The 24,504-nt window shown below is 33.8% G+C and overlaps 2 protein-coding genes across 2 annotated transcripts in view; both read left to right on the forward strand.

The window, feature by feature from the left end:
• The window catches only part of LOC128986792 (DE-cadherin-like), a 478,258-nt gene that overhangs the window by 17,677 nt on the left and 436,077 nt on the right, over positions 1 to 24,504 (forward strand). The gene's annotated exons all lie outside the window — the stretch shown is intronic.
• Positions 13,643 to 14,522, forward strand: LOC128986791 (E3 SUMO-protein ligase ZBED1-like). The gene is made up of 2 exons (XM_054407312.1): positions 13,643 to 13,737; positions 14,162 to 14,522. Exons 1-2 carry the CDS (start codon positions 13,671 to 13,673, stop codon positions 14,500 to 14,502), a joined length of 408 nt encoding a protein of 135 aa, XP_054263287.1. The 5' UTR covers positions 13,643 to 13,670; the 3' UTR covers positions 14,503 to 14,522.

Genomic DNA, 24,504 nt, shown 5'->3' on the forward strand with positions numbered 1-24,504 from the left:
ACATTAAAGGTAAATCGTCATATCCCTTGCAATAATAAGGTCTCCAATTAAATCCTAAAATTCTGTAGATTTTTGATGGTTTGAAACTGGACCCAGCCGTCTTCGATCATTGCTATTAATTTCAATGAATGATCCTAACTACAGAACCAACTATTCTTGGCTAGTAACAAAGCTGTAATCTCATCCATAGAGTACTTACCTAAATCTCTATATGTAGGTTTATTTATATTAACCTAAATTACGTTTTCGTTACTTGGACAAAAGGTTTCCACATATTTACCTCTAAATAAATGGTAGAGTCAACATCAGAGAGACTTCAACATCAGTGAGTGACACGGACATTCCACAACAATTTCCGATCAACAAACTAGTTTGTGTTGCAAATCTGAGTACAGTAGGTAACTGGGGCAGTGCTGACTGTCATCAAATACATAGGCGCAAACCCTCTGTTATTTGGCATAGATGTAGCTGACACTCGCAATATCTTACATTGTCCGTGTGAAGATGAAGTAGTCACATAATATGGACCAGTTGTAGATATTTCTCTCTGATGCAGTGTCAGTGAGTCTCTATCGAGTGTAGTACTATTTAAGTATTTTCCTCTTCCTTCGTTGGTTTTCATACTTATATAGTTGATGGGGTCCCACGAATATTCCATCCCCACGTTAAATTTGTAGCCAGTTTTTTAACCAAAATTGTCGTAGTTGATGTGAGCCACCGACAGATTGTGCTGGTCTAAATTGCTGATTTCTGTCAAATACACAATCTTTTTTACTAATTAAAAATAATGGAAGGTCTTATTGTGAGCTATAGCAAATATTATGACCCATCAACTTGGCTAGCACCAAAAAATAAGGTAGAAAATAGAGTTTTAGCCACTAGCGCATTCTGTGTCTGGCTCACACTACTAAGTTATTTTTTAACAAAGAATTTGTTACAGCTGGTTCATATGGGACGTCTAAGACTAAAGATGTTGCTCGTCCAGTTTGGAATAGTCATAATTATGTAAAAGGTAAATCGATATTTTATTTCAGAACACACTGTTAAAGGTAAAAAGTTTGGGTGTTTTAAATCTTGTAACTGCCTTCGATAGAATGTCTACTTAGGTAGTTATAGTTACCGATGCACGAGACACCTCAAACATCTCCTACCTCCCAACCTGTAAAAACAGGTTGTCAGGCTGTGTGTAAACATGGGATTGTATAAATAAGTTATTTTAGTTTTAATAACTTTTAAATGTTTCTCTATGCTGCTGAAAAAAAACTTATTGTATGATGTTGTATCGATATCAATCGGCGGTTTTATATCTCTAAAATGTACCTATGCATACTACATTCAACCATGTCTACTGTTTTTATCACAAAGTGCTAAGATTTTCTGACCGCTACACTAATAGAAAATGCTGAATCAATAATGTTGCAGTCTGTTAGTGTGTAGTATTTAATTTAGATCTTTTAGTATTTAAATGTGTTTGTAAGTTTTCATAATAATTATAAATGGTCTAATAAGCAAACCATATCTCTCTTTTTGGCACAGCTTTCATTAAAACTATATTTGAATTACTAACACAGTTGCGGCTTTACCACTAAAACTACGACTACCAAAACGCAACGAATTTGTTACTCTTTATCGATTTTACTATGAGAGAAATGTGTCTAACATTGTATGGTATGTTTCAGGTGAGAGAGGCTTGAGGAGAAGGAGAGATTGTAAGTGGTGTAACAGGCATAGTTTTAACACAGCTCTCATAAGATCAGTAAATCTCATCAAGTGAGCTTGAGACTAGAGCTCCATCGTATGCAGGCTAAACCTCTGCGAATAGCCTCTACATCTGGGTTTTCCAACTCGTCAAATTTTCATAGTATTTATGATTTCCCAAATTCTAAAACTCACAATAGGAAAAGTTAGTTATTTAAATTTTACCTGCAGTTGCTTTATTTTTCATTGTTGGCTATTTTTAGTTACCGTCCAAGATAAAATAAACATTAATACACATTACTGATTCTTTATTTACTTTACTAATAAAATTTATAAGTAACAGTCGTTATTTTAATTGACTTTATTATTATTATACTTGTTGCGAAAATAGTATATATTGCCTTGGTCAATTAAACAAACATATCTTTGAACATTTTGGGAAATGTCCAAAATAACAATTGTGTAAGTTATGGCGTTGGCTAAGCAATTAAGTTAATTAGTTAACTCCCACTACCGCACTATGTTATTTGACGCTCTTTAACTTTATCTTATCATTTCACTCTATTTACCTTTTTTATTTCTCTCTATGTATATAAAAGAGCAAAGCTACATTTATATGTACATGTATAACTTTAAAACTTTTAGTTAGTTGGAAGCTTAATAAATTACAATGTTTGAGTACGATTGAAAGATTGCTTAAGCTATACGGGCCTAGCTGGAGGTTTTATATCAAAATTTGTTCCGTACAATTCGATACAACTTATTTCAAAGATTCAGATATGCAGCATCATGAATGCCTCCTTAATTATTGGACATAAACTGTTTTGCAAAGATTATAATGCAGTATGGTTACTAGCATAGCTTATTGACGATGTTTAATGAAGTAGATACAAGGGCTGCTCACGGCCTTGCTTTGAGTGTTTTCTATAAATTCAGTTGAGACATAATTTTAATAGACAGGTTACATAAGAGTTGCGTCTGAAATGTGACCATACGGTAGTGGTAGGCCTATTAATGAAGACAATATGTACGAATGTGACAGAAGTTATTCTACATCAACGTGTAATCTAAATGCAACGCTTCACTAAGTGTCCAAAGTAGTTTTCTCAGACAGAATGTGATATGACTGAACGTTAATATTTTATTTACAACACGTCGGATATGTCGACGACGGAACGTATAGAAGGGCAGCAACACAGGCTTGGCGACATTTGCATTATCAGGTTCTCTGTGTGAATCATAAATAAGCTTAGAGCCCTCCAGTAAACCTGTAAAACGGTAAACTCACTTTCTTTAACACTCCTCTCACTTTGGCTAACACTACAAGTCAAACGACACGTTAAGTATAATCTGGAATTTTCTCAATTTCCCAAATAGTTTCTCTCAATACATTTATTTGGTGTTCCAATTATTACCTTTTCCTTTGGCCATCGGACATTTAATAAATGAACCTGAGTAACGAAAACCTATGTCATCTCACCACGTTCCACACTCGTGTTCGGCTTAAAATACACGTACCTTAACTAAGATCGGTCTCACAAGTAATGAGAATGTGCTTTACAACGCAACCTCATGATTATGCAAGCTGTTAGCTAGCCTTGCACATAAGGCAAGACTATTCAAAGGGCTTTAAATCACTTTGTCGTCACAAGAGGATTGAAGACAGATGATCATGTAAAAACTAATTGGATCGATTGCCACGCTTTGTCATGAATAAGCAGTGGTCCAATTAACACGGCATTAATTGCTAATAGCTAGGTTGTGTTTGTGTGATTATCGTCTGCCCGCATTCCAACAAATTGCTCCCCCGCGCCAATGTCCGGTAGCGACGGAATATCTCGCAAAATCAAAACTCATATGACAAAATCCATATCAGTACTGCACATATGTTACTGGAAAAGTATATAATCAGGCGTTCTATAGAACTAGTGCACCTGTTTCTCGAATCGAGCAATTTCAAAGTATTACAGGCGTCGAATAACAGTCATAATATCCGATTACTTAAAAGAGTCGAATCAAAGGTAATGTTATCAATCACTTCACTCCATCCAAACTGAAAAAAAACTCACTCTGAAGAATAATGCTATTGTTTGTATCATGTGTTAATATGGGTAGTTATAATTAATACAAATTAATAATCTGTTTAAGTAGTAAACAAAATCTGTTCTACATAAGAAATACATTGGGATTTTGATGGTCTTTGGGGCAATGCCCGAGGACTTTCTACACAAAAAATACATACTTTGTGGTTGGCTGACCAGGATTTGCTTTTTAAATAATATAATATATAAGACTCACCGTCTTGAAGCAATCCAGTTTTTGTACTCAGTGTCCAGCTGTTTCTAGAAGAATGTGCTGAAGATGGCTTTATAAAGCCGAAACAGTTGTACACTGAGTACAAAAACTGGATTGCTTCAAGACGGTAAGTCTTATATATTATATTACAAAAATACGTCATTTTGACACATTGTTTGTAAAAATTCGGACATTATTAACGGAGGAGAAGTGTTTCGTAGAAATCGCCTTCACGTATTATTCCATAGGATGTCTGCATTTAACATACAGTAGAACCCCTCATATCCGGCCACCACGGGACCAAGCCCCTGGCCGGATAACGATTTGGCCGGATAAACCAACCTACTATGAAAATGACAATTCATACCTAATAATAATAGGTAATCAATATATGCAATAAAAAGTATCATTTAATTCTGTTCTGGGATCATTTTTAGAAAAATAAACATGTTTGTAAAAAGGAAAAAAATATTTGTAGGTTAAAGTCATTACTGTAAGTAATGAATGTAGGCTACAAATATTATGATTCCAGGTAACAAAACATATTAAATGGAGGTAAAAATGACAATAAATTGTACTTAAAGATCATTAGTACTTAAATGGTACATTGCATTTCTACTCAACATTCTTAACCATTTTGTGAAATACAAAAATTAATGTACTAGTACTGTACTGTACTAAACCCACTTTGGAAATAATCAGCCAACTGATCAGAGGTTAGGCCTACTAGCTCAACTGAGTATAGTGACTCAGCAAATAAATGTATAAACAAACAGATAAATAATGAGAACAATTTATTTTATGACTTAAGCAGTCACAAAGACTAGTGCTTGTATCTAAACGTCTGTAAGGTGTGAGAAAAAAATTTTGATATTGGCTTCCTGGAAGGGGCCGGATAAACAGAGGACCGGTAAAACCAAGGCCGGATATGAGGGGTTCTACTGTACTTTGTAGGTAACATAAGCTATGTACTTATAATTTTCTTCATGAATTAATAACATTAGAGTTAAAGTCCATGAGAGGAAAATTACTGTATTAGTTACGTAATAGAGTATTGCTTGTATTTGAGTGATTTAAATGTCACTTTTAGGTCGTACATAAATGTGTTGTAAAACCAACAAGATCTGTCTCTGAATTTTGAAGAAGCATAATCTCGTTTAAATAAGTTATGCATGAAGTCTGTGCAAATCACGGAGAAGAAGAATGCATGTGGTGGAAGCCAAACAGGGTGTTGATTAAGTTCAAGCTGGATCTTCACTTTTTCTTTAACTTCTTGTGAAATAAATGGAATTTGGTACTTGTTAAGATCATCCCTGCAGCTAAGCCTTAGACCCAATATGTGTTTAAATACATGCTAACTGTAGCTACGTCCTCAAAAGTAAGGCTTTTTCTGCTCAAATAACCCATTTAGTACAGTATATAGAAACACAATTTGAAACATATTTATGTAATAAAAGTACCCTTTTTCAATATTAGTTGGTAAAAATATTGCGTTTATCGTATAAGGGTCCATGGACCAGCGTAGTTGAGGTTTTGCCAGCGCGAGTTGAGTAGTCGAGAACCTAAAAAGACAAAAACGCTTTCACCCGAGGTGCGAACGCTTTTTTTTAGCTCTCAACACTAACATTAATTTTCAAAGTTCAAAATAAGAAAAATAAAATCTACAGAGAAATATCAGTTACAGATACAGAGAAATAAAATCAAAATCAGTAAACCAATAAACAAAATATCGATACACAATATTAAATTTCGTAGATACAGTTGTTAAGTAACGACAACAATGCAGATAATGAAATTTCCAGTTATCTAAGGTTGAAATATATTGAATATTTAGTAGCGAGAAAGAGCTGTTAATGTTTTCAGAATATTAATAAACATTTGACCCTCGGGACCGAAGACAGTGATTTTGGGAACGGCCTGCTATGCGCGATTTGTTTAACGACCTTGTTGGGAATGGCGTTTTGAATACACTACACGAGTTACTACTACTCCTGAGCATTTACTATAATATTTCATAAGGCCACAGAAAAGTAAAGCACCTTACTTCTCTGTGATTAGGTACAAATTTAGGACCCTCTCTTTAAGCTACATTGAAATACAGGACTAAAAAGAGCCACATTATACAGATTTATTTTAAAGACAAAGTTTTAATAATAGACAGTCTTTGCTTATTCAAAGATTAAGTGGTACAGAGATCCTACAAGAATTTGTTTAGCTTTTAAAACCAAGAATATTACTTTAAACCACTGTGGTTGCATACTGTGATTTAAAGATTGACTAAACAGATTACTCTAATAGGTGTAACATATTATACAGATTTTTGTGTTTTTAGTAGCTACTTAACCAACAAATTGCGTTATTTTATAAGTTATTACTAACTATGTACTCAACGATCCCATTATACAAATGGTTATGTACATGTGTGCACTTCTGGACTCTTCTCAGAAATCAGTTACTTTGCTACATTACACCAACATCCTCATTTGGTTTATAGTGTCTGAAAGGAAATCACAATATTAGCACGATTCAATATATTCCATCCTTATAGCTTACTTATAATATGTCTGATGGTTCTCTAACTAACTACGTTTGTATCAAAATAATAGTTTAAAATTATGATTTACTAGCAGAGTACCCGTCCTTCGTACGGGGTTGGCATATAAGTAACCTAAAACAAAAATAACCTAAAACCTAAAAGTAACCTAATAAGTAACCTAAAATGCTTATTGCAGTTATGCGTTTGTAATGGGGGAGGAGAAAGTTTGATAAAATTTGCTTCTTTAAATTGACGGAATACTATGGTATTACACATCTACTACAGCCATTAATTTTCTACCACTTCATCTAAAAAGTAAGAACAATAAATTATTAAAAATTCTCAAAAAATAACAAAGTATTCATGACATTAAAAACATAAACATAACTGTAAACAATCCTACTCTGACAGTTCTCATTACATAAATGCAAAAAAATATAGTGCTGCACCCTGTTAGTAAATCTTATAACTTTAATGCTTTTGAATATCACAGAACCAACTTTGTTAGTTGAAACAGCTGACTAAATTCTTTAATTCCCTTTAAATATGAATACTCATAAGGTTAACATGAGGAACTACAGAGCCACTGGGGTGGAGCCCGAAAGGATTTTTGAGATAAGAATATGCCTATATGTTAATCGGGAATGTGAGCTATCATCATGCCAAATTTCAGCCCAATCCGTCCAGTGGTTTATGCGTGATTGAACTTCAAACAAACAAACAAACGAACAAACAAACAAACACACAAACTTTCACATTTATAATATTAGTAAGATTTTTATGCGACATGTCTTTGGGAATGTCTAACATTAAAACATTATAAACAATTTATTTTTAGTTTAACATCCAATTAAAGTAACCTCATACAGTATAGATAACCGTATATTTAGCCAGGTAATGGGTTGAAAAGAAACAATGTTCACTCAAGTTACAGGAAATCTCTCTATACATTTTTAATAAACTTCTCGGAGATTACCTAACCAAATCCAAACTTCTTTAGAAGATGAGGTAAGCTTGAGCCCTACTCCTCTTACACATATACTTACTTATACTTATTTGTTTTCTCAGGTATTTACTTCTTGTGGGTTTGTTATTATACGTCGTGAGATGATCATGGTAGCTTATACAGTTCAATAGTTAATACTATTTAATAATATCTTCAGAAAACAGTTTGTACATTCTATTGCTTTTCACTCATTATGTTTAGTTTAGTTTCTAAAATACATAGCCTATCGTAAAAGCGTTACTATATACCTAATTTTATGCTTGTGTCGTGGATAATGTTTTATAGGTTGACCTTTATTTGGTTAGTACATGTTTTCACCTGTAGATGAAATCTGACCACATAAATATTTTTATATGCAAGACGTAGTTGTTAACTAAAGTTGTATTGAAATTAAATCGATAATCATACACATTTACTGATGTATACATTACTTAATACTATGCATAGTTCGTCGAATAACGAATGTAGCCTACACTCGGCCCAATTATCAAGCAGCGGTTTAAAAACTTGTCTTGTTTTGAGTTGATTAAGGAATATAGTGCAGTCGTCTAATTTAATCAACCGAATGTCTTTGTGCAGCCAAGTACAAATTAGATGCCGGTGCAGTTTTAGTGTTTGTGGTGCTTTTGAGTGAATCTAAAAGTTTCAGAAAATAATGTATACCACCGGAGCGCTATACCTAGTACTAGTAGGTTATTCATTAGTCATATTATTGACCGAATATCATGGTTAAGGTCAATTGTATCGCCTGTAATTTATGTATAGTTGTGTATAATTTGTTTATACCAATAAAACATTTATTCCTTTTTAATACTTTACAAGTGCAAGAGGTTTTATTTTGATACTTGGTTCCACTCCATATAATTTGTTAACACTCATGTGGTGAAAGATTCAGTTTTGCCTCTGTTTGCAGGATCAACACAAAGGTTTTCTTCTCACCTATAACTTGCGTGCTTTTCAATATAGTGACACAATCTTGTCTGTTTTAATTTTTTTTAATAGTCCTTCATTTGCTTTTGTGGTCACCCAGTTAATGTTATCCAGATTCCAGAGAGTACTGTCCGATTTAAATAACGCATTTAAAATGGTTAGATTAAACAACAGAAATCCAGCTCAAATCCATTTGATGCCTCATACTCTTTTAAAACCAAGTTGGATTAGGCTAGGATAGTTATTTCAAGTGGTTTATGTATAGAACAAATTATTACTTTATGGGGGAAATGAGTAATCCACTCTCACTTAACCTGTCCCAACAGGTCCCAGCTTGCATATAAAGGATTTGTGAGCAGCTAAACGATTATAACGTATAAAAAGGTTTTACCTATTTTGAGAAAGCTACTTAGTCATATTGTGTTGGAAGAATCGTCGATGGGCTTATTGTACTTAATCCATAGTTGTGAATACTGTGTTGGGGCCTTCACCCTTCAGATTTGTCTCCGGGCGGAAATAACGTGTGTATATCATGCAGAGTGGCATTGACAACCATAGCCAGACCAGCAGCTGCAGACAATACCAAGGTGAACCACTCCGGCAACTGCAACAGCTGACTTGCAACACACACAATGACATCACCGCCACTCCGAGAGCTAACCTTCCGTTACAAGTTGGCAATGCGAGATCCTCCAACTAGGCATTTTGGCTGTCCAACTGTTAAATATATACAGTATCTATTTCGTCATAGTAGTCTCAAATATTGTGAAACGACATCAAAACGGGCCATATTTGTTTATTTAAATTTACGCGAAATTGCAACAAAATCTCAAAGTTAATATTTAAATGAACATTTAATTAAAGAACAAGTTAAGAATAAACTGTACATTATTTGTGTTTATACAACACTATACCGTTAACATCTAGATGTATGAGCTATGTCCTACCTGGGATCTACTGCAGTGCGAAAGATAATGATTCATAGACAGTTTCAAACTACGATTATTTGATGAGCTCAACTTTGATTTGCGTCCCGGAGTAGGCCGCTCTCCCGGAAATGGCGGCAACGCCGGCACTCTCGCTCTACACATCATTCATGATACACTTTGAAAATTGTGCATTTCTATCACACTAGTTGATAAACGCTAGATAAATTAAAATCAATGTCACGAAGAATACCATTAGACTAAGTGATTGGTAATACCTTATGTAAACCTGCTGCTTCTGGTTTGCAAGGTAAAGAACTGTTTTATTAGTTAATTTCCTAGGAAATTTCTTTTATTTTGAAGAAGTATCTTAAAGTGTTGTATATATTTTCACACTGACGAAATCTTGTAACGTAATTGTTTAAGTAAGCCTAAAAGTATATATTTCAAAAAAATAAAATCGTTTAGAATTGGCCTCTTTTCATTCGCTCAAACGAAAATATACTTTCATACTCTAATTCTTGGATGTCGACCATGAAACCAAACGGATATGCTAACGTAAATAAATCTTTCTCTACGTGGAGTTAAATAGAGCCCTAAAGCCCCCTATACTTAATTTTGGTAAAATACGTTTCAATATACTAGATCTTCCACTACTTTCAATCCTGAATCTGAATAGGAATAAAGTAATGAGCTAGTGAATAGGGATTGGAGAGCCTGCCATTAGTGGAAGCGCAGTTCAGGTTTATTTTATAGGTCATGCTGAGAGACTTCTGTAGCTCGGGAAATCTAATCATGTAGCTACACTAACATTTTCTGGGTTTTTAGTATCCACCAGCTATACCAGATATAAAAAAAGTTAGAAATAACTTTTTTGAAATACTTTTATATGTTTACATTACAAACTTCCTCTCTGGATTTTTCTGGTGTTATTTATAGTTAAATGTAGGGGTGTGCGAGTATTCGAACATCGAGCTTTTTCGAGCCGAATAGCGTCCTATTCGGCTCGGCTCGTGATTTTCAAAAAGTTCGAAATGTTCGAGCCGAATACTTTTTGAACTAGCAAATAAAACTTAAAATAGGAAATAAGGAACTAACTTTCATTTAAATTTAATCTCCGTTTCATAATTGTGTCAATATGTAATTCGATAAGCATAGCCTACATCATTACACGATGTTTGCTCAGTAAATTAAATACTGAACTGAACTGAAGAACAGAAGAACCAACCAACGAAAGAATTACGCAATGACAAGACGAAATCAGCTGACTAAATCAACTAGCCAATGCCACTGCCGTCGACACTGCACATCATTTTTGCTGCAATGTTTGGATTGGACACTAAACTGAGACTGAGTGAGAAAGAATACTGGATTGAGAAGCACTGGAACGGCGACTTTGTTATAAAATCGACAATGTAAACAAATGACGTAAATGGTCCGGATCGAGTGCTAATAACAACATGGTTTGGACAAATCATTTTAAGCTATTTTAAATTTGCACTTTCCAGCCAGTAACACATTTGTTTATGTTTATGAACAATACCGTGTCTGTTTTAATCACGGCCGCCTTTAACTACAGGCCGCGGTCTGGTCGAATTGGCAACACATCGCAAGTGGTGTTGTTCAGTGACAGACGTCCGATAAGATAACATGGCAGACATGTGACATTAGCTCATTAAATCGCACTTTATTGATTTAAATTTATTAATATAAATTTATTAAAATATTGAAAATAAAACATACAAAATTGAAAACCGAAACAATATGAATTTATCTGTAGATTTTTAAGCGGAGTCAATAATGTCATAGTCCAGTAACCATTCGTTCGTAAATACACAAATACCATTAGCTGCTTCCAAACAAAAACAGCTGTTACAACACCACTTGCGACGTTGCCAGTTCGAAGGCCGCGGCCTGTAGTTAGAGGCGGCCGTGGTTTTAATATTCGTGGTATTAGCATTGACAAAGCGGGAACGCGTCAAGATGACACCACATCAACCAACCACCAACAAGAAGAAGCAGTTTGGGGTTGCATCATTGATTATACATCTTGGGGAAGAAGTATAATCAATGGTTGCGGGTTGATGTGGTGCACGTTGTCGTGGTGGCACCTCTTCCGTGTGGTGGCGGATTGTCGGGGTGGCACGTTAGTGCCTTCGTGCTTGGTTGACGGTACAACCATATTAGTATATAATAATATTTGTGGATTTTTTATTCCATTAAAATCGTTATGATTGACCAACTTCGTATAAAGCAATTGCTTCGTCAATGATTTTAATCATATAATTGTTGACGTTACGCTTATTATATTATAAAGGTACTATAATCAATGGTTAAAGATTGCATTTGGTTTTACTTTGTACTGCACGAATGTGAAAAAATCATATTGCGTGTTGCCGTTTCGTTTCTGAATCGTTGTTTGTTGTTATTGTTTTTGGTTTTACTTCTTGGCTGTTATCTCTGTTTAGTGTTTGTTTACTTTTAAAATTTTTTATCTTTCTCTAGTCGTAACATTGTTATAATTTATTTGTTATTTTATAAAGTAGTTTGTTACAAAAATAGTTTCGCCCAAAATGTAGTAAGTGCGTGTATTTCTCTAGTCACGTCGTGTAATGAAAGTACAATTAGAACAGTTTGGACGTAGCGAGTTTAATTAATTTCGATTGTATTTGTAGTTTTTAAGGCCTGACCTTTTGTTTAGTTTACTGAGTTTCGTTCAAATTACAAGATGGATAGTGAAGATGAACAATGCATTGATGACCCACCAGCTGGACCTTCTACAAGTACTTCTGTTGAAGCGATCAACCCAGTTAGTCCTAGGCCTAGTTCTAGTATTACACAACCAGTTGGTCAGGCCATTATTTGGAAATATTTTACCAAGACAAGCTCCAAAGAAGCAAAATGTAATAGTTGCAAAAAAACCTTCAAAACTCCTACAGGGACTACATCGTCTATAATAAGACATTTGGAAAATAAACATGCTAACATATATAAACAATATGACACAGAACAGAAGGGATTTTTAAGTTTAAAAGCTGAACAAAAAAGGTCTAAAATGCCTAGGCCTACAGCCCCTAAGCAAATTAAAATAGATGAGCATTTTAGAACAACTGAGAAATTATCTTCCAACCATCCCAGATCGCAACTGATAACCAAGGCAATTGGAAAGTGGATGGCCAAAAGTTTCCATCCATATACTTTGGTTGAGGAAGATGGTTTCAGAAACCTAATGGGTATTGTGGAACCCAGATATCAAATACCTTCAAGAACGACCTTTTCTCGCAGTGTTATACCGGATCTTTTCAAAGAGACAAAAGTAAAAATATCAAATGATTTTAAAAATACAATGCAGGATTTAAAATCCTTATCTCTGACCTCTGATATCTGGACATCCGCAGCAAACGATTCATTTATCTCCCTGACAGGCCACTTTGTTGATCTAGATTTCAATATAAAATCTTATTGCTTGAGTAATTCTCATTTCCCCGAAGAACATAATGCTGTAAATATTTCTTCTAAATTGATGGAATTACTAAATGATTGGAATCATCAACAAGGAACAGATTGTACTATTCCAGTTTTTTGTGTAACAGACAACGCTGCCAATATGGTCAGTGCAGCGTCGATGACACCATGGACGCATATACGGTGTTTTGCGCACACCCTTCAGTTAGCACTCAGCGATGCTAAAAAAGATGTTCCTGGTATGCTACACATGCTGGCCAAAGCTAGGGCTATTGTCAGCCACTACAAGCATAGTTCTTCCGCAAATACCAGACTAAACAAATTACAACAACAATTAGGCAAAACTCCCCTCCAACTTGTTCAAGACTGCGAGACAAGATGGAATTCTGAATACAACATGCTTTCTCGTCTTGTTACTCTAAAGCAGGCAATTTCAGCTGAACTATCGACATCAATAAAACCTAACAACCTCACTTCTACCGAATGGGACTTGGCTGAAGGCTATATACATATATTGAAACCACTTGATGATGCCACAAAATTATCTTCCAGTGGCTATCTTCCAACGTTATCAACAGTACTACCTCTGATTGATGGAATAAGAACTGTCATTAGACAATTCATTACATCTGGGGCAAGAGGCACAATGTTCGCTAGGGCCCTTGACAAGGCAATCAATGCAAGATTTCCGCCAGATGAATATCTACTTAGCAAACATTATCAATTGGCAATGCTGGTTGATCCGAGGTATAAGGCACTAATCCTAGATGAAATCAACAAGAAGCTTGCAATTGACTTATTGGAGAGGGAAGCAATGAGTTTCTACGCTGAAGATAACCCACCAGCATCCATAGGTTCTTCTACTTCTGGTGGTCCAAAAGGTCAGTACAAGCTTTAGGGTAAGACCTAGTTGTATTTAGGCCTAGTATATTTTTAGTCAGCAGAATGGCTAAAATTATAAAGTTAGGGCCAAATCTTTGCCCTACTAGTTTATATAAAAAATGAAAACATTAATTTTATAATGCTCTACACAAGAGTTTGTTGAGGCTTTGACAATTACACTGAATGTAATGTTCTATGAGAGTACTGGATGTAGTAACAGCTTGATTAGTTTACTGAGTAAAAAAAAATGTTTTCTTATTGCGTTAGCCAAAAGGCGGGAATTTTGGAAGGATTTAAGAGGGCATTTTCTTTTTGTCAATATTGTCTTTATTGTTGTAGGCCTATTGGCATTTTACAACTTTTACTCATGAAAACCTATCAAGTTGAACAATAACAAGTATCAACCTTCTGTACTCTTTTCAGAGGGTCTACCAGAGATGTCATTATGGGGTCACCTCCAGTCTCTCTCACAAAGAACCAGACCGAGTTCAAAAGAAGATGCAGTGAAACAACATGTCCAGGCCTACATAAATTCTCCTTGCATACCAATGCAAGAAAATCCATGTTCATGGTGGAAACAGCATTCTCAATTATATGGACCAATCGCTTCAGTTGCAAAGCGTTATCTGGGGATTCCTGCCACTGAAGTAGCAAGTGAGAGAATCTTCTCGAGTGCCGGAAATGTGGTGAATGAAAGGCGCAGGTGTTTAACCCAGGAACACATTAGTGAATTGGTTTTTTTGCACCATAATATAGATATTTAAGATATTTCGAAAATGCACAAGGGACGTTTGGGTCATGGTTATGCACCCTCACAATCTCAAATCAATATCATTTTATGATACAAAGTACAAACGCTAACTAAGCTAACTAACTGCCATTGTCATTGGCGTTCATTTTCATGTTACATGAAACATTATAAACATAACCACACTTTTTCATGAACTCTGGAAATACAAAATGTTGAGTGTTTGGTAGGCCTATATTTTTATAGTGCAATATAATTATTTTCTACATACATGGTTAAGTTATCCATTCAATTAGTTTTGTTGTTATCTGGTTACAGGTTGAGTTATCTGTTTAGGTCTAGGTTATATTTTTATATTCAAGATGTTGAGTGTTTGTTTGGTATATTTATATTTTTATAGTAGGCTATAATATAATTATTTTCTACATGCGTGGTTATGTTATCCATTCAATAATTTTTGTTAAATTTAGATAGTTTTTGAGTGTTCATGTTTTACTGCTGTAACTTTCTCTTGATCTCAGTAACTATCTTTACCATAGGCCAAGTGGCTTTCGATTACCATACTTTTGGGTTAGTTATAGCCAATTCAATTTTACAAAATAGGCTTACACACCTGAAACAAGGCACTGCCTAGTACTCATTTGAAATATAGCCTAATATAGCAGATAAAAAATGCTAAAGTTCTAAGTTAGGCTATATCTTTTGCGTAAGGAAGTAGTTTCCTGGTTGAGTTATCTATTTACTGTAGGTACGTAGGCTTAAAAATATTTTTATATTCACAACGGTTTCTTATGTATTTTTTATTTGTTTAGCTGTTAATGTTTTTATTACTTGCCTAAAATAACATGGGCTGAACATTTTCATCTTGATCTCAGTTTCATGTTCCTAATTTTCTAGTATTATCTTATGATTAAATGTTTAAGATGATTTAACATTTTGTAGGCCTATAATTTCAATAACCACTGCCTTTTTTTGCCTGGTAAAATGTTGATGCAGGGTTTTGAAGTGTATCTTTTTGGTTACATTATTTATTTATGTAATATTGCTACCAGTTATTATTAAAAAAAATTATTTCATCTCTTAGTTTTGGCATTTTTAATTGGATATCACTTTCAAAGTTCGTTTCATTTTCGAGTATGCAAGATACCATACAACAGTTTGTTGTATAGTTTTTTATTTATTACACTGTTAATTGTTTTCATCGATATTCCTTAAATAATATAGCCTAGTCATTTTCATTTTGATCTCGGTTTTATGTTGTTTATTTTATAGTAGGTAGCTGTTGATTTAGGTAATTTGTTAAGATGATTTAAGGAGTTGTATTAATTTCAACAAAATACTTCCTTTTTAGGAAATTAAAATGTAGTGTCAGGGTAAAGTGTGTATCCTAATCTTTAGTATGGATTTTTATTTGTTACATTATCTATTCATGTGTTATTGTTACCGTTATTTTTTCATCTCCTAGTTTTGGCATTATCAACTTGATCTCAGTTTCCAATGTTTGGTTAATTTTCAAATAGGCTATATTTCCAAGATAAATCTATTGTTTTGTATTGATATATTATTTACTTGTATAAAATAAATTTGCATTTTTATTAAGAATGTTATCTTGTATTTCCCATTAAACCTTTAATAAATAGGCCTAGTAGGATAAGCAAACTCATTGAATATATAGGGACTTGGTAAAATACTTACTTATTAAACCCCTATTTGAGTAAGTTTAAACAATTACATGTATTTTGTATCTTTATTTTTGCGTAAAAACAGGAATATACCACAAACTTTAGAAGGTTAAGGTTCGGCTCGAAAAAGCTCGAAGCTCGGAACTTTTTGCTTAAGTTCGGCTCGGCTCGGCTCGAACCTAAAAATCACTATTCGCACACCCCTAGTTAAATGTTTGTGCATACTGATTGATTATATATGATAACAGTACTTTTCCTCCCTAGATTTTGCAATATCCATTCAAGACCTCTCTAGTAACAAAGCATAGTTTTGTACGTTTCCTTCGATAAAACAACGACACGTACGTAGCCTATAGAATCTGCTATAGTTTTTAGTGTCCCTAATTGGTAGTTTTTATCTTTGTTTGTACGTTGGTTTTTCATATATTTGGGCTTTCATGTGAATCCAAGTAATATGTTTATAAATACTTATAATAAATTTTAACTTCTATTTTAAATCTGAACACAATTAACTGTAATAATTAAAAGCTTAAAAGTAGGCTAAGTCTTCATAAAAATAATTTAGTTGATGGACCAAGTAAAATTGTCATTTGTTACCAACGACTTGGAACGCATAATATTTCACTTTATCAAGAAATATCAAACGAACTCGAAATGTTTACTCTCTTGCGATGCAATGTTTAACATATTTACAATTTAACATTCTCAGAAGACGTCTTTTTCGCTTTTCAATTTAAATGTGAAGTTAAAATAAAGTAAAAATGACTATATTTTTTAGGGAATCTACGTGATTTTTAGTAAAACATCGTACTTACAGCAAAGAGAAACATGTTTTTTCCATGTTCTGGGGAAAAGGAATAGCTACCGGGATTTATTCTTGCGTACTAAAATATATGTTTATACTCCAATTCTTTTATATCGACCATGGAATGGATATGATAATATTGGTAAAAATCTATCTCTACAGGGTTAAATAGAGGTTAAATAAGTGATATAGCCTTTTTCCAATATATTTCCATTGCGTTGTTGATAAAGTAACAACGACTTATTAAAATCACTTTTTTAATGTCTTAGGAGGATGCCTTCATTTTTCGACACAGCTTCAACAATATTTGGTAGTCTAATTTTATATTTTTGCTTAATTTCACCTACGATTTCAAATGAAGACTTTGACTTAATGTAGAATTTCTGTAGGTACTTTTTTACAGTCACGTTCACCATGGATAAATCAAGAGTATTATTGTTTCAGGTATACATACAATTATACAAATTAAAACACAAATGTAACAATTACTACTTTAGTCAATTAACATGATTTCGTGGATTTATCATTACTGCAATTTGTATATTTCCTTTAAGAGTAAAGGTCGGCTTCGGAAAATAACACATATACTACCTTGTTATTTATTTGTAAACACCGATACATCGTGCAATCCCTTTGGCCTATGAATGATCAAGTGTTTAAAACTATGTTTGGAATGTTGCAATTAATCTAACGGCTTACTGCGTGTGTCGGTGCTGGCAATTACCTCAGTCATCGTCCGGCTTACTGACTCTGTGATTACTGACTACTATAGTGCCTAGTTTAGGTGGCATTGTGATTACTGACTACTGTAGTGCCTAGTTTAGGTGGCATTGTGATTCGCTTCCTACACAAAGTGTTGAAATATCACCAACATATCAATACTATTACCACAGACAATTACTTTAATGTTAACGTTTACTCCATTGTCTGTGCTATTACTTCTACGGTACAATATAAACTTGAGGTCGTCCAGTGGTCGAAAGCTCGACGAAAAATATGTAACAGACATCTATATTTTCACTCCACACTGTAAATAAAACATGTGATAGGAATTTCTTCCATTTGTTTCGCTTTTCTGTTTATATTTCGTTATCAGCATGGCAGCCCATAAGTCCCAAGTAATTTTTTTTTATTGAAATTAATTTCTTGTGCTTATTTTTTGGATATTTTAATTTACAAAGGGGTTCTGTACGTAACAGGAAAATATGTTTTTAACAATATGCGTAGATTTTTCCTGCGATGTGTACGAGCTGAGAAAAAAGTTTTAAAAAAAAAACATGCTTGCATCTATATTAATAGATATACAGATAGTTAATCTTGCGGCTTACTGCGTGTGTCGGTCTGGATCTGGCAATTGCCGGAGTCACATCGTCCAGCTTACTGACTAAGGTTATTTATTAGTAACTAGAAGTATCATTGGGATTGGCTGCCCGCAGAAATACTTTTGCGTAAAATATCAATTGGATTACTATTATTCGATTTGTAACATCACATAATGATTTTTTCCCTAATTAAGTTGCAATTAAAATAATCATTTTTTCAGCAATTATTTCTCCTTTAATATAATTAATTATAGAAAATAATGACGTAACACAAGGGAGCGAAGTTGGACATTCAGAGGGATAATTGAAAAGTGTGTTGAGTCACGTTATTATTGGAACCGCTCAGCCATTGGCTGCTGATTAAACATTGATTACGTGGATTATTGGACATTACGGGATTGTTTGACTTTTCATTGCTGATTTATATTTGGATTTAAATCCAGTATTCTCCTACCTGTTGGATAACTTGGATCGTCGATTGTGTATTTTGTGCAACTCTACGGCCTAATATAGGAAATTTAATCCAGAATCAGAATGCTATAATATCAGCAGACCACTGGATTAAGCCATTCATTATCTAGTATACATGGGATTGATTACCTAGCTTAAACCTTTCGTTCTGTTCATATAGTACCTAGAGTTCAAATCTTAGGTTTTATTCATACAGTACGTTCATAGACATGAATAACATGTTTTATGCAGCATTTTAAATTACACAAACTGCACAAGTTACAATAACATTTAAAAGAAACATTGCTATCCTAAATTTAGCTACTGAATACTGAATACTGAAGAATAGAATAGAATACTGAAGAAATAATGACACGTTCTACAACAAACATTAATAGTTAAGAAAACACTTGTAAATGTTTGTCTTTACTTTTCAATAAACTAATAATACTGTAAATGGGTAAATCAGCATTGTGCTGTAGATATAGGACAATCAAGTACTATCTAATGTAACATTGTTTCAAGTCTCATACAAATAATATACACTCAAGTGCCTTCGTATTATCTGAGGAGGCATTGTTACGGTCATATCTAATGCACACCACGACCCCCCTTGTAGTAGTTCCCTTGTAGTAGTTCCTTGTAGTAGTTGTTAGAATATGATGTAAAAACCTTCTACTTCTAATCTGCAAGGAAACCAGTTGTTTCTATTAATCCCCCCCCCCCTCAAATTGAAAGTTTTATGTTTTTCATCAACTCCATTAGTTTACAATTTTTTGAAAGGGATACCGCACATACCCTGGTTACTTGATGGCGTATCTTGTTACATTGAATCATTAATGGAAAGCCAAACGATTATTTTAGGTAGTTTCGCCCCGTTATTTTAAGAATTATCTTTAGGAACCTTGTGTTTCCGTAACCGTATTGTGGTGAGGCGTACTTAACAAACTCTGTACACTGTAGTGAACTGGTACAGCGACGTGACGCGACCATGGCCTGGTGACGGTGACGGTGACTCACCGCTTCCAGAACTGTAACGGTATCGCGAGTATCAGCTACAACAGATCCGCCTCGCTCTTTCTTTGTTGGTTTTTCTAAAGACGAATACCTGAGTAATTAAATTGGCTGAAGAAAGTCAATTCCTCTCGCCTTAAAAGACAGCGTTTCGGTCAGGTTTTGTTGACATATTACAAGGAGGGAGAACTCAGCATTATAGTTTTCTAACCACCTGTATCCAGTCATAAGCCCATCATAATATCCGTCTTATAAATTTAGAATCTATTAAATTAATCTAAAGATTTCGGAACTTAAGGTAATCGCATCAGTGAAATATAATCACGCCCATTCAGGTCTGTTTTGTTACAATCTTCACTTATCAGGTAATTTTAGAGCATGATTCTTGATCATTAACTATTTGCGTGTATTAATAAATATTTAGTATTGATTATCAGCCTGGTTAAAGCTAAACGTTGCATACATTTATCTAAGAAAGTCACCTTAAAGAGTAACAAATTGTGCGTTAGTGTAGTATAGAATATACAGATAATTTCTCTTCGAGAATCTGGAGCCTTTTACAGTCAATTTGTACTGTTTCGTCACCAAAACAATCACTTTGTTTCCTTTATTGTTCTGAATAAAAGTATATTTTATAAGAAAATACTGAAACCCTAAGCCTTGATATACGCAGCTGATTTTTATTCATAAATGTCAATGATTTATTATGATCTCAAAAGGTTTTTACATTGTTGCTAGTTTTGACCAACCTTTCAAGTTATTCTACTTGGACGCGATCTCGCGAGTATTGCTTGCAGAAGAGATTTATGATGAGTATCGATTCCTTTAAACAATTTTAATATCCGTAATATTTTGAAATATATACTGTATAGGCCTATATAATAGCAAATAATCATTACTATAGCTTATATATTTAATCAATTTTTAGTTGCAAGGCGTTGTTCATACCAATTATTGTTTGGATTACAAGTAAAATGGTTTTACTCCTTTATGTAGTATAAAAAAATAAATAATAAAATAGCTATAAAATTCTAAACATACTTGTAACATTACTATTCCGCAATTTAAAATAATTGTGTTGTGTTGCGAGTTTTCTAACGGTATTTTTCCGCAGCGCGGCGCGCCGCACAGGTCTGCTACAGTAGCTAGAGCAGCAGTGGTGTCTAGGGGCCAACTACGGAATTATTCAAACCCAGTTTGGAACTACTTTTATTTGATGAGCCCAACTTTGATTTGTATCCTGGGGCTCTCATTAACCGATCTTCCGGAGCTGACGTCACTGCGGCTGTTCTCTTGTATACATATTCTCCTTTACTCGACGATAGATTTACAGGGTTATACCGATAACTGGTTTATCGTTTATACATTTTGATAAAGACATATTTTCAATACATATTGTGCTAGTTTTTTGGCATTATAGTTTTATAAGAGTTAAGTAAATCTAGTTTTTTACATAGGCTAATAAACTCGCGTGTGTAAGGTTTGTGTAAAACGAGCTCAAATAAAATTTAAATGTATATTTAATGTATGAGACACAAGTATATTCGTATTACAGATATAACAACCATATTCATACCATTTTGTCCCTACAATAGATATCTTTTCCAAATATGTTTGAAAGGCGATTTCTACCTTTTACAATCATAATATGAAATTAAACGATGTGTAACTTTTAGATTGCAATGCATAACTTTTAACCTTAACTATTTTAGTAAGTTTCATATACCAATTCTTTTACTCAATTAAATAAACAAATTTGCTTGGACGATTCAGCAAGGATCGACGTGAAAGATTGGTGAAGCATTGTGGAATGCTGCAGGTGGATATATATTACTAATTCAACGAATTGATCAGATAAGTGGGAAAATACTTCTTAGCAGACTGAAAGCCAACACAAAGAAGAGCAGGAATTGGTGATATAATTTAATGAATTGTAAGGTTGATAAAGGACCGCCATTAAACATTGGATTGTTTGCTGGACGTTACGTTGTGAGTACTACCATTGACTATAGTCAATGGTAGTACCTTTCAGTATCCAATAGTCAATGGTACTACTTACAGTACAACACCATGAATACTCGAACAGAAGTATTCGTCGTGCACACAAATAGACATTTTAACGTTATGGTAACTTACGGTTCAATTTTGTTCCTTGCCAAGTTTAGAATGCTGATATTGTAACTTGTGAGACTAAATTAATATTTTTATTAAAGATAAAATTATTGTGTCGTGCTTCCAAAACCTTTTTTTCTTAGTTTATTTTGGACTAAACAAATTTAACAGCTATAAAACATTTTATTTTTATACATCATTAAAATATAACACCGGATTGTATAGCTATTTGCAACCCATTAACGTAAAAAGTTTGTTCATCGTCACCTCCCAAGTGATCTCTAGTTCCTTGAAATCCAAACTTTATTTAGTCTTAATTTATAAAGTCGTGTTTAACATCCTTACTATGAGTAATGAATAAGTTTAATAATTTAACTTAGTTACGATTGCTATTTAATAGTTTTCAAAAGGTAAACAAAACAAACTTTGTTTCATTGAAACTACGACAGTTGTCGTAAACCTTATTAACTCAGGTAATTAGTAGAGTTTATTTGGTCATGATCATTTGGCTTTTGTATTAACTTCAGTTTATATACTGCAGCTAACTAACTTTGTATATGATACTATTGACGTAACAAATGAATTTTCAATGTTGTGTCCTTGTAGTTATCTTCACAAACATTAAATGTACTCGTGGAAGTGAGAGAGATTTTATGTAATTTGTGTATTTAAAGAATCAACGATGATGTTGGTCTCGTGTCGCGATACTGACTTAACTGCTCCATTTTCTCGGACGATTCAATAGTTGTATCTGATTCAAGCTGTGTGAAAAACACTCGTATCTCCTACTTAATGTAGGATGATATTATCATTGTTTTGTCGAGTTATTTTTAATATGTTAAGGCGATTTCTACGAAACACTACTCCTCAATCAAAAGTCGACGGATTATTACAAATAATATGTTAATATATGTAGGGTTTTTTTTTACATTTTTACTCCCCTTTCGCAAAAAAAATTTCCTAATGTAATAAAAGGTTTTGCACTTGGCCCTACAGGCTTTCAAAGATACAGTGTATTTCTTTTGAAGGTATTATTTTTTTCTGTTTTACATTCTATAACATACATGACATAAGAGCTTATATGTTGTTAGCCGAATAAAAAATACCCCAGTCGCAGCAAACCTAAACACTCATTCCGATCTGTCTGGTTGTATTTTAATTAAATATTACCTTAAAACTGTCGGATTTATTCCCTATTAAAATAACATTAGATTCAACGAGTACTGAGGGTTACTGCTACAGGGGAGGAAAGGGTGTTTTTGTTGTTGTTCGCAAAATGTATTAGTACGGCATGGAATCAATAAATTTCATACTTCAGTAATAGCTCCTTCCCTATAGGGAAATTCGCTAAAACACTGTTAACAGAAGAAGAGATGTTAAAGGTTGAAAACAAACAAGCTAATGAAATCGCAACCCGCCTGGTGTTTGTTTAAGACTCATGCGTAAACATTTTTTGTAGTTTTTGTGCAAATCAAACAACGATAGAGTAAGTTTGAGAGAATAAAAATGTCCGCAGCTTTAAACTATAAATAGTGAAAACAGGGAGGAGGAGATAATAGGTGATAGCCTGGCTTTATAAATAGGAATACATGTATCTATACATTTTGTTGTGGTGAGTATTTTTTTGCCACCTTTTACTTGGAGAGTAAATAGTAAAAGTGAAGTTGACATACATATCATGTTTTCACGAGGGTAAAATGTATTGTCAAATGTCACATGTCAGAACAAATGAAGTTCTGGAAGAAATGTGAATTACTGGTCATACAGGATAGCAAGACATTTCAAAACGATTGTCAGGAACAATAATGCCTTGGCTATGGTAAGCACAATTTGTAACTTTAACAAAGAGTGGTGATCGTATGTGTTATTGGTCAACTTAAATTGTGTTATTGGTTAATTGTCAAGTCCATCGTAGACTTAACCACTACCACAAAAATATACGAAATGCCCACATATAATTTTAGACACTGGACAAACAGCCAAAATGAGACACGACGCACTACAAAGTATGAGTTGTGATATCACTATAAGGAGAAGCCTTACATAGTTAGTAAGGAGAATCATTATGCCTAAGATTCCAGAATAATAGGAGACGTTCTGAGAGAAACTATGTACGCACTCATTAAATCTAATGTTATTTAAATTGGGAATAAATATGTCTTATTTAAGGAAATGTTTTAGTAAAAATGTAATCAGGCAAGTTGATATTCGCTTAGTCTGCAGGTTTGCTGCGGTGGGGGTATTTTATTTTGATGTAACCAGAGACTAAAACACCATAAAATCCATATAAATGTATATTTTAAATCTAGTAAAAATGATCCGATTACTATACAATTTGTTACAAACGCTTGAAACTATTTTTATTCTAAAGTGTTCGTCAACATAAATTTTTCCTAAGAAATCGTGATAAATACATCTTTATTTTGATTATTCGAAAATTCATAAAAAATCCATTAAACATTCATAGGTTTCATGACAATACGTACTACATGCGTTGGGAGTGTTGCATGTCCAAGTGCCACGACATCCAATGATATTATTCAGTGCCACGACGTCCAAATCATAACTGCTGAGTTGTTTCAGTTATTGTACGTTTAGACGTTGTGGCACTTGGACATCGTGCCACAGTCAAA

This window comes from Macrosteles quadrilineatus, unplaced genomic scaffold (assembly GCF_028750875.1).
Source record: "Macrosteles quadrilineatus isolate MER2022 unplaced genomic scaffold, UCM_ALF_1.0 Scaffold_2__2_contigs__length_208266976, whole genome shotgun sequence".
In the NCBI taxonomy this organism is placed as follows: domain Eukaryota; kingdom Metazoa; phylum Arthropoda; class Insecta; order Hemiptera; family Cicadellidae; genus Macrosteles; species Macrosteles quadrilineatus.